At 34.8% G+C, this 14873-nt stretch overlaps 1 protein-coding gene across 2 annotated transcripts in view; it reads left to right on the top strand.

The window, feature by feature from the left end:
* ATP8A (ATPase phospholipid transporting 8A1) overlaps nucleotides 1–14873 on the top strand; it is a 1160338-nt gene that overhangs the window by 359695 nt on the left and 785770 nt on the right. For both annotated transcript variants that reach the window (XM_090368461.1, XM_090368462.1), the window contains 2 exons: nucleotides 4744–4814; nucleotides 10065–10105. In XM_090368461.1, coding sequence (XP_090224587.1) covers nucleotides 4744–4814; nucleotides 10065–10105 — 112 coding nt within the window. The remainder of the gene's footprint in view (nucleotides 1–4743; nucleotides 4815–10064; nucleotides 10106–14873) is intronic.

The raw sequence follows: 14873 nt of genomic DNA, 5'->3' as shown, positions 1-14873 counted from the left end.
AAAAATTTTGTAAATTACAGTGTCTGAAGACTAGGCATGTATGAAGTGATCTGATTGAGGTGTATAAAGCCTTGAATGGTTTGAGCATGCTCAATGCGGATGGGATTCTTCCTCTTGCTCAGAATAAACGCCTGAGAGGGCATAAATTCAAATTGAGGAAAGACAGTTTTTAGGATAGATGTGCAGAAGTTTACCATTAGCAAACGGGTGGTTAATTGCTGGAACAAACTTCCATCTGTCATTGTAGTTGATAGCTTAAACAGATACAAGGCAGAACTAGAGAAACATTTGGAGCGAGTGGATTGGTGAAATGAGAAGGGGGTGTGTGTGTGTTTTGTTTTTTGGCTGATGCTATATAAGCTTGCTTTCTTGCATCGTGTGCTCTTGCTAATGCTTATGTTATTCAGATGACAATTACAATTTTAAGGAGTGATGTACTTTCTTTGAACACCAGTGTATATATTCTGATTTGTTACCAATTATAACTTCACCAATTTTAGTTTTCTCTCTTACATGGTATACTATTGTTTTAACTCAGTATTTCCTGCTTTCGATTTGTTTACCTACTCTTGAACATGTGTTTTTAATGTCATTTTAAACTAAATGTAATTGTCCACATCATTTAGTGACAAAATTTAAAATGACACAAATCCAAAGGAGGAAATACTAACTGAGTTAAAACAGTACTGTTTCACAACTATACTGTGTAAGAGAGAAAACTAAAATTGGTGAAGTTATAATTTGTAACAGATCAGAATATACACTGGTGTTCAAAGAAAGTGCATCCCGCCATCACTCGTAAGGAGTGATGGGGTGATGCACTTTCTGGACTTCCTGCACTTCCTGGACCACTCTTTGAGTGGACCAGGTTCAAGCCTGTGACTATCAAATACGATTAATGTTTGCATTGATGATTTATTGTAAACTGTACTGACCTGTAGTCATTCCAGAATATAAACAAGAAATTTTTTTTTTTTTTAATTTGTTTTTCCCCTTTTAACCCGTAATCTTTTTTGGGTCTGATGACAGGATTCAGAAAGAACCCCAAAACATCACCTGCCAACAGTTTGGCGTTGATGTTGTTCTTGTATTTGATATAAGTGTAAATAAAACTTATTTTGTTTTTCCCATTCCATATGGTAATTTAATATATAGTCTGATAATTACCATAAATGATTCAAAAGAAGAGCAGTTGAGAAAGGAAAATCAGTCAGCAATGGACACCCACACCCACATGCCAGGATTTGCCTTTGAGACCTAGTAGTATAAATAGAAGTTCAAAAATACCATGTGTAGAAAATATATGAGAATGCATATTTTCATAATAGTTATGAAAAAGTAATTTATTTTTTTTAAATGAATATTTTATATAAGTTAAATTTGTTTGATGATCTATCAGCCAAATATTCTTGTGAAACATTAGCATTAGTAGAGGCATATGATACAAGCTTATATAGCCTCAGCAAAAAAAATAAAAATAAAAAATCCCTTCCCATTTCACCTGGTGACTTGATTATCCCCACTTCAACAGTTGGAAATTTGTTCCCTACTATCAACCACCCGCTATCTAAAGGCACACATCTATTCTGCAATTGTCTTTCCTCAATTTCTATTTGTCTCCTCAGATGAGTAATCTGAGCAGAGGAAGAATACCATTAGCATTGAGCTTGCCCAATCCATTGAAAACCTTATACACCTCAATCAGATCACCTCGCAGGTGCCTAGTCTCCAGAAGTTGCAATTTTCAGAACTTAATCCTTTCTTCGTAACACTAACCTTTTGTTCCACTCACCAATCTCATTGCTCTTCTCTGTACTCGTTCCAGCAGCTATACCTCTTTCCTAAAATGAGGCCTCCAGACCTGTATAATACTCAAGGTGTGGCCTGATGATTGCCTTATACAAGGGGACAACCACCCCCTTATTCCTGCTAGCAAAATTCCTGTATATCATTGACAAGACACTATGAGCTGCTCTTGCTGCCTTTTTTGCACTGTTCAGAAAACTTTATATCTAAATTTTTCTGAGCAGTATCCTGAGTGTAGTACCACCCAGTTGATACATTACCCTGGGGTTTCTGCTACCCATATGCAGTACTTTACATTTGTCAATATATTTAACTTCAGTTGCCATCTCTCAGCCCATCTGCTCAACTTTTACAGATCCTGTTGCTGTAGTGTCATTACTGTCATTAACAACCCTACCAACCTTCATATTATCTGCAAACATAGACATTAACCCTGATATACCTTCATAAATATCATTGATAGATATTGAAAACAACAATGGGCCCAACGCCACTGAACCCTGAGGGACTCCACCAATAACATTAGTCCATGAAGAGCAGTGTCCATTATAACTACTCTCTGTCTTCTTCCACTCAACCATCCTTTTATCCATTGTAGCAACTTGCCCTTAATGGCATACTTCTCCAATTTGTATAGTAATCTTCCATGTGCCACAGTATCAAAAGCTTTCCTAAAATCCAAGTATGTGATATCAAAATTATTCTTTCCATCTAGTTCCTTTGTGACCTCATCATAGTATCAAATCAGATTTGTCAGGCAAGACTTCCCCTTAACGAACCCATGCTGTGTCTGAACTATAACTGCAGTCTTGTCTAGATGATCCTGCATCGCTTCCTTAACCAGTGACTCCATTATTTTCCATGGAACAGAAGTTAGACTAACAGGTCTGAATTACCCGTGTCACCCTTGATCCCCCTTTGTGAATTGGGGACAAATTTGCACATCTCCACTCCACGGGGACCTCCCCTGTTTCCAAGGAGGATTTATATTTAAGGGTTTGCTTACTTTGTTTGCTGCTTCCTTTAATATAACTCGATAGATTGCATCCACCCCAGGTGCCTTTCTTATGTCCCAATTTCACCAATTTCTCCTCCACTTTGCTCTCAGTTATTACAAAATCATTTTGCTCCCTGCCAGAGTTTGATAAGCTGGCCTCCACTTCCCTCATGTGTGAAGTAGATGTAAAATACTCATTCAGTTTGTCAGCTACCTCAGCAGGTTCATCAACAATAGAACTGTCGATGTTAAGTGGACCAGTCCAATTCATACCCTTCCTTCTAGAGTTTACTTAAGTAAAGAAGACTTTACTCTTTACTTTGCATCACTTTCCAAAGATTTCTTATAATCTGCCTTTGCTTGCCTAATGTCCTTTGTGGCTTGATTACTATCTTATATCTACCATAGGCATCTGTGTCTCCTGATAATTTATATAAATTCCATGCATTTTTATTCCCTAAAACTAAGTGTAATCATGTGGAAAATTATACAATAACAGAGTTTTCATTTGAAACTTTCAAGTATTGTTACTTTTTTTTTTTTATGTGTATAGCAGTAAAGGTACTTTTTTTTATGTGTATATAGCTTTGGTTTGATTGTTTTTCAAACTGTTTCGTTGTTGCTTCAACAGAATCGAAATTATAAAATTGTCCATATCCTGGCTTATTTGCATTATTTGGATATAGCGGTGAGACCAAATTGTAAATCTGGCCGTGTATTCTAAAAGTATGGACATTTCCAGGTGACGATGTTAATCTCTGCTCCCAATGATGTGAATGCCATTGCTGATTTGTACTCTTGTATATGTTTCCTGTAATTATTTGCTTCATGTATATCTTCTGTAAGCAGCTCTCGTAATAGAGTAGGTTTTGCAGACACTGGGTCAAGTGAAACCTTTCCATCATGACAGAGTTTAGTGTATTTATTTGATATGCTTAACTTTTATCCCTAATATCTTGCATTGCAATACTCACAGTTGGAACACATATTTGCTATGTCATGCTCTTCCACATTAATTACAGCTGGTTGATTATTCATAACCGGTACTTCTATTTGATTAGTCCTACAGTGTCTTCTCTTTTCCAGTCTTACTTCTCTTTCTTCAATGTTTTCTGTCCGTCTTCATAGTCGTAGAGTCTCGTTTCGTTCTCTTAGTCTATGAGATCTCTCCTCTAATGTTTCATTAGCATTTCTTCTACATTTTTTCAAAGTTCTTACACACTGTTCTGCCATTTTTACACTTCTTAAAACTTAGAGTGGTTTATTAAAATTTAAGATAGATAAAATAAACAGTTAAAAGAAACATAGGTTGCCTTTCTTCAGTCAAAAAACATTAGTACAAAAATTAATAAAGAATGCCCAGTTTGGTGGTCATGAGAGGTGATCTGCGTGAATGGGTGATGGCAACAATTAGTAGTTGGAAAAATGTTAGTACAAAAATTAATAAAGAATGCCTGGTATGGTGGTCATGCAAGGTGAACCACGTGAATGGGTGCCGGCGACAGTTAGCAGGGGGAAAATTTCGGCGGCATACCTAAGCATTTTATATATATAGAAAATTAAAATAGTTAATATATTTTTTTATATTCCACACAGAAATTATTTCAGCTTATTTTTGGCTCACAGGGTGGAAAAATTTTACCATTGCTGGTAAAATTTTTAGAATGTTATATTTTTGTAAAAAATATAAAAATTTACAACAGTCTAAAAAATACAACAATGTAAAATTTTTAGCTTGTTTTTCTTTTGTGTAATTGTAGATTTTTTCCTTGCTGAAGTGTACATGCAATACATCTAGTTTAAGATGTGTTTTCTTGTATCCTTACTATATTTTTCATTTTAATGTGGCTCAAAAATATTTTATTTCAAATTAAAATAATTTATTGAATTTGTTGTCAATTTTTCTTATTTATTCGTTTTTTTTTTTTTTTTTTTAATAGAGCATATCCATTAGGTGGTGATCAAGTGTTACTTCGTGGTGCCAAACTGAGAAATACAAACTGGGTGTTTGGTAAGTGTTTTTTATTTTGCTTTTATTTTTTAATCTTTTCAGCAATGGTTTACCCCCCCCACCTTCCATTTTGTTATATTTTAATTAGAAATTATTTAATATATTAATCGCGGTCACGGGCTCAAACCTCGGTCTAATCAAGAAGCGTGTGCTACGTACTGCTGCTCCTACCCACCTGGCTGCGAAGGCGCCTTCCACTCAGTTTACTAGGTCAAGTATTCTATCACTTTATCATGGAAGTTGAAGTAATGACACCTTGTGACCAACTGAAAAATAATTTACTTGTTTTTTATTATTATTTTTTTTGTAGTATGCTTTCTACTCACTTGCCCCTATCACTTGGTCACGAGGTGTCATAGGCGCCTCCGTAGCCAGGTGGGAAGGAGCAACAGTGCATAGCACACGCTTCTTGATTAGACCGGGGTTCGAGCCCGTCACCACCAAATACGGAGGATGAGGAAAGGTCAGGGAATGACCACCGCATATCCCGGGGCAATATGGCCTTAGTTGCTAATGCTCCTAAAAACCAAATAACAAACAAACAAACAAACGAGGTGTCATTACTTCAACTTCCATGATAAAGTGATAGAACACTTGACCTAGTAAACTGGGTGGAAGGCGCCTCTGTAGCCAGGTGGGTAGGAGCAGCAGCGCATAGCACATGCTTCTTGATTATACCGGGGTTCGAGCCCGTGACCACCAAATACGGAGGATGCAGAAAGGTCAGGGAATGACCACCGCATATCCTCGGCCTGGAGCAATATGGCCTTAGTTGCTAATGCTCCTAAAAACCAAAATAACATAGCTGGGTGGAAAAAGTTACTGTAATTTATCATCATTATTAGTCATATGATGTAAGGAAGCCATAGCTTTTGCTAAAAAAAAATAATAAATAATACATTTTTTTAAAATAATAAGAGGAGTTTACCTCAATATAGTATGTAGAACACTTCCATATGATACTCTCCAGAAATTAAAACGAAAAAATCGAAAACTTACATTAGAGTAAAAAATAAATAATTAAAAACCAATTTAACACAATTAAATCAATTTAACAGAATTAAAAAGTAAAAAGAATCTAACGAAAATATTCAAAACGATTTTCCTTCCTGAAGCTGACAACGCTTTTCGACCATATATCATGATCACAGGAATGAAAATTACCGAATAGGGTTGAACTTGAAACTTAAATAGTGATTATTTGTCTTCATGCATGCACGTAAAGGTCCACGCGGTGGAGATCAAAGATGGCTGCCAAACATTAACAGAATTCTCTTGTAATTTAATTTCTACGGTTTCTGCAATTAAGTATTTTGGCCTTGTTAAATAAAAAAGTTTGTTTTTCGTTAATGGCATGAAAGGCTAATTCTGACGCTGCTGAACGAAAAGCACGAACTGAGGCTTCATGTTGATTTACACGAATATTCAGAGAAAATCGCGTCGAACCCTGGTAAGACGAGTCGCAATCACCGCAAGAAATGTTGTATACCAGATCACTAATTTGTGTTGCGAATGCAGAAAGAACTGAGCAATTGTTCAGTATAGTGTGTAATTTCCATATGGGCCGGCCACAATTTTAAATTTGGTATCTTTAAAGAATCTATTAAGCTGTTTGTGCCACTATTCAACATATGGGACAGAAATAAAGTATTTTTTGATATTACTATTGTTGATTGGTGTAGTATTTTGTATCCTATCCTTAGCCTGTACCCTAATTCAGTTTATTGTGGCAAGGGGATAATCCCTGTTTAAGAACCTGCTAGTTAATATTTGTATTTCTGAGCCCAAAGCAGATTCCGTCGTTGAATATTTATAGGCATTTAGAAATTGATTAAAGATAATCGATTTTTTGTAGGTGAACGGGTGATAGCTATTATAACGTAGAAGCATACCGGTGTTTGTAGATTTTCAATAGATGCTAAATTGGATTTTATTCGAGTCCCGAGTAAGCGTGAAATTTAGAAAGTTTAATGACTTTGTATCCGTATTCTCCCTTTCCAATGTAAATTTGAGTCTAGAATGAATATTATTAAATGAATGTAAAATGTCTTGGATAGTACTACTATCAGTAATAACTAGAACATCGTCTAAAAACCTCCCAAAGTATGTAATACGGAGTCGAAAAGGTGTCAAATGTATATGCTCAGTCGTTGAGAGATAGATCTCTGACATTAAGCTGCTCAGGCTCAAACCAAAAATCAGGTAATCCAAAAATTTGTTTGTACACCTTGTCTCAAAAGGTGATATAGTTGGCCTCAACTAACAGTTTAATCAAGTGGAAAATTTCCTTAATAGGTAGCTTCATATAATTAATCGGTATCGAGTTTTTATTTAACATATCCCAAATAATATCTAATGTGTATTCAACGTTTACATTCGTATATAACGACATCTAGTGAGAATAAATTGTCATCGTCGCCAAGCCTACAGTCTTTAAGATTATTAAATAATGTATTGTAGTTCTTAATCCCAAATTGTATTACCTGTCTAAAGGGTTTTATAATGCTATATACATGTGTGGCTAAGGATGAAAATGCCGAGTTCCTGTAGGAAACAATAGATTGAATAGGAAATCCAGTCTTGTGTAATTTTACCTGACTGAAAAGTGCAGGAATATTGTATGTTCTGGCCTTCGATTCCAAATTTTTCACTGAGAGATCTATCCCTCAATAATTGAGCATATACATTTCACACCTTTTTGACTCTGTATCACATACTATGGGAGATATTTCGACGATGTTCTAGTTATTACTGATAGTAGCACTATCAGACATTTTACATTTGTTTAATAATATTCATTCTAGACTCAAATTTACATTGGAAAAGGAGGAAACGGATACAAAGTCATTAAACTAACTTCTAAATTTCACGCTTACTCGGGACTCGAATAAAATCCAATTTAGCATCTATCGAAAACCTTCAAACACTGGTATGCTTTTACATTATAATAGTTATCACCAGTTCACCTACAAAAAAGATCGATTATCTTTAATCAATTTCTAAATGCCTATAAAAATTCAACGACGGAATCTGCTTTGGGCTCAGAAATACAAATATTAACTAGCAGGTTCTTAAACAGGGGTTATCCTCTTGCCAAAATAAACTGAATTAGGGTACTGGCTAAGGATAGGACACAAAATACTACACCAACCAACAATAGTAATATCAAAAAATACTTTATTTCTGTCCTATATGTTGAACAGTAGCACAAACAGCTTAATAGATTCTTGAAAGATACCGAATTTAAAATTGTGGCCAGGCCAACACACACTATACTGAAATTACACACTATACTGAACAATTGCTTGGTTCTTTCCACGTTCGCAACACAAATTAATGATCTGGTATAAAATATTTCTTGCGGTGATTGCGACTCGTCTTACCAGGGTTCGACACGATTTTCTTTGAATATTCGTGTAAATCAACATGAAGCCTCAGTTCGTGCTTCTCGTTCAGCAGCGTGAGAATTAGCCTTTCATGCTATTGGCGATAAACATACTTTTTTATTTAACGAGGCCAAAATACTTAATATTTCTTAGTTGGTATGTAAAGCCTAGTAGCTTCCAAAATAAGTTCTTTGAATGCTTCCCATTTTGAATTTGCTTTTGGTAACCTCATCAGTTTGTCCCACTGTATAGAATTTAAATACTGTCTCAGACCATTGTAGTCGCCTTTACGAAAGCAATAACTCTTCCCTTTACCCCCTGATGGTAGTTACCTCTTTGAGTAAATTCCATTTCAGCACACTATGATCACTGCCACCTAGTTGTTCCTCTATCTGCAGATTCTTAATGCATGAAGAATCACTACTGATAATCAATTCAAGAGTATTACTCCCTCTAGTTGCCTCCCGAACATGCTGATGTAGAAAACAGTCATCCAATAAATCTACAAAAGCCTTGCTAGTGTGTTAGTGACCAACCCACAAATTCCAGTCAATATCTGGGAAATTAAAATCCCCTATTATAAGACTCTCTGATTTACTGGCCCACTCTATTTCCCTGTACAGTTTCTTATTATACTCACCAGAGTCATTAGGCCTATAGCACACTCCTACTCTCAATTTGGATCTCCCAGTGCTTATGTCACACCAAACTGACTCGACACTGCACTGTCCAGCGATGTCGACTGGCTTCACTTCCTTGGATTTTATGTGTTTCTTAACCGAACCCTGTGGGACTCCACTAATAACATTAGTCCACGAAGAGCAACACCCATTAATTACCCCCTGTCTTCTCCCACTCAACCATCCTTTTATCCATTGTAGCAACTTACCCTTAATACCATTCTGCTCTAATTTGTACAATAGTCTTCCATGTACAACAGTATCAAATGCTTCCTAAAATTGAAGTATGTGATATCAAAATAATTTTTTGCATCCAGTTCCTTTGTGAACATATCATAGTATCCAATCAAATTCATCAGACAAGACTTCCCCTTAATAAACCCATACTATGTCTGAACTATAACTACAGTCTTGTCTAGATGATCCTGCAGTGCTTCTTTAACAAGTGCCTCTATTAATTTTTTCCAGAACGGAAGTTAAACTAATAGGTCTGTAATTACTTGTGTCAACCTTTGATCCTCCTTTGTGAATTGGGGTTACATTTGCATACCTCCAGTCCATGGGGACCTCCCTGAGTCCAAGGATGCACTGATAATTATGGCTAAAGGTTTGCTTACTTCCTTTTATATAAATGGATAGATACCATCTACCCCAGGTGCTTTTCTTATGTTTAACTTCAACACTATCTCCTCCACTTTGCTCTCAATTATTACAAAACCATTTAACTCCTTGCCAGAGTTTGATAAAGTTCTGGCGTTATCTCTCCCCGAATAATTCCTTGTGTGTGAATGTAGATACAAAATACTCATTCAGTTTGTCAGCTGCCAGAGCAGGATCATCAACAGATGAACAATCGATATAAAGTGGACCAATTAGTGGACAAATTAATTATAAAGTGGACAAATTCTTGGAGGGTATGGATGAGAGTAGTGCTTTATTATTATTATTTTTTTGTTGTTCTATTTAAGCTTGCTTCCTTGCATCATTTGCCACTACTACTACTATTAATATTATACTGAGTGCCAAAATTTTTTATTCTTATTCCATATTCATTTCTATATTTATTTTATTTATTTATGTTTATTTGCATAATTCATATACATTCTAATTATCTTTTTTTAATACTAAACTGTTTCAAAAATTATGAAGAATTTCCTTTGTATATTTCTTTTTTTTCTTTTTAGGGGTTGTTATTTACACTGGACATGAAACAAAATTAATGATGGTATGTTTTAAGATTTTGTCATTTTTTATAAGTTTGCAATTCAGCACAAATAATTAGGAAATAAAGTATATAAACAAATAACAATTCTGGGGTTTTATTAGTAGTTAAAAAAAAAAGTTATGGCTGCTACAATCAAACTTATTTTGTTGAAGATTTATGAACTGAATTTGATTATAGATATGTATTGCACCTTTATATATAAAATATTTGACTTCACTATTATATTATATGCACTATTATATATTTGAATCTGTATGATATTGACCCATAGTCAAGCATAAGCATGCATGAATACACAAAATGCCAGTGGCAAGTATTTTAGTTAATGGATATAAATAAATCACTCATTTCAGAATATTTTACTATGCTGAACTGCCAAATTTTCTCATTGTAGTTCAATAATCATTTTCACTCAGATTTTTCTAAGTGAAGAATTAATACAAGAACTAGAATTGTTTATGCTATCACACTTATAATTTGTTTCCTTTGCATACAAGATTTGACTAAATGCTAAGAATATTTTGAAGTGCATCTCTAGGCATATCTCCAGGAATTTCTGTTTCTTTTTTTTTTATTTCCATAATGAGAAGAAAAAAAAAAATATATATCAAATTTAGAAACTAACACAGCAGATGTCATATTCTACTGTGTGTGAAGTTTGAGTGATGTAAATACTGCATAATAAAGAACAATTAATACATCTTTCTAGAGGACTACAATTTTTAAAATGGCCTGCACATTTTAAGGGAGGATGTGGTTCTGTAGCTGACAATGTATGATCTGCATACAGCTGAGTATTGCTATCATGTTCCAGGGTATTTTTTGAGCCCAAGGAGCCCAGAAAATCATTTAATACCTGAACAGAAACATGTTCTGGTTTGGGAAGACAAGCTAATACTGTTTGAGCAAGGTGGTTAAATGATTTTTAATTGCATAGTGACCAATGTTAAGACATGGATTTATGATCCAAAAACAGGCTGCAACTGAATGAGAACATTTAAATTTACTGCATCACAAAAAGGTTTAGAGATATCTGTTGTTCTATGAAATAAATAGCATTTATTTTATTTTTTTTAAATTCAATGTGATTCTCTTTGTACACTCTATATCATGTTATAAACCTTAAATAAGAAGAATATGGAAATGCTTTGCTTTGTGATTTACAAAAAAAATCTTGAGGTTTATTATAAAAAATTGTTTTTGTATCATGGTCAGACAGCACATGTTAATTAAACTGTAGTTGGAAGTATATTGGTATAGAGCTGTTCCCCCCCCCCCCACTCTTACACTGTTATTTCTTCTTAATCCTGAGTTTGAAGAAAGGGCATTTTGTTTAGGTTTATTAAAGGTTTTGGCAGTTGAATATAGTGGTAGCTTAGTGTTGTAACTTCAGTCTGTGAATTAAATGATTAGTTTTAATGGTTATACTATTTTCTTTGTAGAAGTGTGTGACTGTGAACCAGTTTGCATGTTATGTAGGTTGAAAATCCTCATTTGAAGAATACTTTAGATATTCCTCCTGTTGTTGACAAGAATTGAACCTTGACTTCTTTAAGCAAATTGCAGAGAGTACAAAAGTAAAAAGTCAAATCAGAAGCAGCTTGATCTCAGTGCCAATATTGGAAGGGGAATTCATGATACAAATGGGACATGTACTACTAAAAAACCTGAAAGCATGTGAGATTCCTTCAAAAAAAGTGTATAGGTATAGTACTTAGTATTGAGAATGCACTTGTAGTAGGCATATAAACTGGAATAGGCAAGCATATTAATAGAGGAGATTGAGCACTTGCTGGTAATAGGCTATCCTTGTCATCTCATTGTGTGAGGAAAATGCAAATGCATGTTTCCTGTGAAAGTGGATGAATACTTATCAGATATTTACCACTATCTAGAGAAAATTGCATAAAGGGAAGATAGATTTAAACAATTTCAACTGATGCATTCTACTGTAAAAATGATTTTGAAGCATCATTGTACACATAATGGCAAATGATGCAAGGAAGCAAGCTTATACAGTAACAAAAAAAACCAAAAAAAAAAAAAAAAAAAACCAACCATATTCACACTTGTCTGTCACTTTCTAATAGTTTAAATTTATTCAAACTAATCACATCCATAAGACCAAATGAAAGTTTATTCCACCGGTCATCTATCCTCTTACTGAAAGCAAATTTCCACATGTCTACCTGCAACCATCTTTCCTCAGTTTAAATTTATATCCCATTACGTGTGTTGTGTGAGCATGAATAAGGATGCCATCAATATTTAACTTACCATCAAAAATTCAGTGCATTGAAAGCCTTAAAGATCTCATTGAGAGCTCCTCACGTTGGTAAGATTATCAAATCTTTTTTAGTAAGAGTACCCAAACAGATGGGTACTCTAAGTAAGAGTACTGATCTGTTTCCCCACACTAGGCTCTTCTCTGCAATAGTTATAGCAGATCTACTTCCTTTCTAAAATGAGGCTTCCAGATCAAATAAGGCAGTACTCAAGATGTGGTGTAACATTTTCTTTATGCAGCTGAATAATTACTCCTTACTGCTGTTACAAAAACCTGTATATTATTGACGAAATCCCTTTGAGCTAGCCTGGGAGCCTATCTGTATAATCACCCTGTTCTTTTTCATTCTCAGTACCATAAGTTGGTATATTATTCTGGAATTACTGCTACCCATATGTAGTACTTTGCATCCACTGTTACTTCTTCAGTTGCCATTTCTCTGCCAATGTACCCGATTTTTCTAGATCATTTTGCAGTAGCATACCCTGATTACTGCCATTAACTGCCAAACTTTGTATCATCTATGAACATTAATACTCATATATCTTCGGTGCTTTTATTAATACATACTGAAAACAACAATTGGCTTAGTAGAAAATAGACTAATGTTATTAGTAGATTCTGCTAGCCTAAACTTTGGAGGACTCTACTGTCATTAGTTCAAGAAGAGCAGTGCCCATCTGATTTCTCCCAATCAGTCATCCCTTTATATAACATTGTATGGCTATTATAAGAGAATAGGTAACAAAAGTCACTGATGGGGTAAGACAGGTAAAAGATTACTACAGGAAAGCATAAGCAGTGAGAACTAAGAACCAGGGATAGGTTTTTTCCCTAATCTGTGAATTTAAAATAGAAGAGAGTAAATCATATTGGCCTCTTAGCTGATTGCAGCAAAAGGTCCATAGGAAGTTGAGAGCCGACCGGGCTAGCCGAGTGGGTAAAGTACCTGCCCGGCAACCCAAAGGTCGCGGGTTCGATTCCCGCCTCGGGCTTGGATCAAAGTACTGCAAAAACCTTGGGAGGTGCAATATGGCCACAGAAGCCGATGCGCCAAGAACTACCAAATCAAAAAAAAAAAAAAAAAAAAAAAAGGAAGTTGAGAAAAAAATTTGTAGTATATTCAATTGCCTATGAGTTGAAAAGATATTTCTCAATAATATTTACATTTAGAACTAGGCTTGAATCTCTTAGAAATTTTATGGAGCCAATTGCTGTAAAATAAGAAATGCTCTCAGAGAAGTGTTTTTTCCAGAAAAACTACCAAGGTTAAAGGAGGTTACACTTAAAAAATATTTGGTTTTGAGAGCCTTTGCTAGTAGGGAGAAGGATGTCATTATCCCTTTATATAAGTTATATGGTTAGCCCATACTTGTAATACTGTATTCAGATCTTGAGACTGCATCCAAAATAAGACAGAACTTCTGGCAGGGTTCAAAGAAGGATGACCAGATTAGCGATGATAGCAAATCAATGCACATATGAAGAATGGTTTAGAATGTGTGAACTGCAGAGCTTGAAAACTGGGCATCTAAGGGAAGATCTGATTGAGGTGTGTAAACCACATAACACGTTTGAGTAAAACGAATGGCTTTGTTCCATTTTTAGGTGAGTCAAGAATCAGGGGAGGCACAAATATAAAATTCCAGAGTGGTGTCACAAATGACAGAAATGCTGTCGTTTGCGGCACCATGACATCTAACTGAAAGAGGACTGCAAAAACAAAAAAAAAAAAAAAAACCACACCAACACTGCTGTTTTTAATGATTGAATATAAACATCAGTAAACATTAATTTAGCATTTCAGATTGTTTATATGAAATGTAAATAAATGGTAGTAATTATGCAGCACAGCAGTAAAAGAAATTCCATAAACAGAAAACTGACAGGTGCAGTAGTCGTGACATTGAGCAATGAAGGGCTAATCCCCATGTGATTAATATTGTTTTTTTTTTTTTTTTTTTTTTTACCACAGTTTAAAATCTGTTATTCTGTTGGTATTGTTATTAGATGTTATACTTCTGGTAGACACAGAATAGATAAAACACAAAATAGATAAAGGGATAGATAAAACCTGTTTCTTTGGTGAAACCAGTTTTGTCTAATAATGCACAAAGTTTTAGTTTCAAGTAGATATGTCCTTTCATGGAAACAAAGAACAAAATTGTAAATTGTGCTGGGCATATCTAATCAATAGACCCTAAGATATGTGCCACAGACTACACAAGAGACCAATTCATGATTAGTACAGCACTCATCTATGGCTATTTCTGGCTGAATCATGATATCTGAGGATATCTTGTCACATCTGGAAAGTGGTCCTTGTAGCAACCATTAAGGTAGGAATTAAATGGACAAAATATTACAGAATTAACTCTACAAATTATTACAGAATTTGAATTAGCAAAACATTATATTATTTAAATTAAAAAAAAAAAAAAAAAAAGTTAAAATATAGTTGGAGAAGGACATCGTGGTGGA

Source organism: Mastigoproctus giganteus, chromosome 2, assembly GCF_048544385.1.
Source record: "Mastigoproctus giganteus isolate SK-2022 chromosome 2, ASM4854438v1, whole genome shotgun sequence".
Taxonomy (NCBI): domain Eukaryota; kingdom Metazoa; phylum Arthropoda; class Arachnida; order Uropygi; family Thelyphonidae; genus Mastigoproctus; species Mastigoproctus giganteus.
This window is presented reverse-complemented; position numbering and strand designations above follow the sequence as displayed.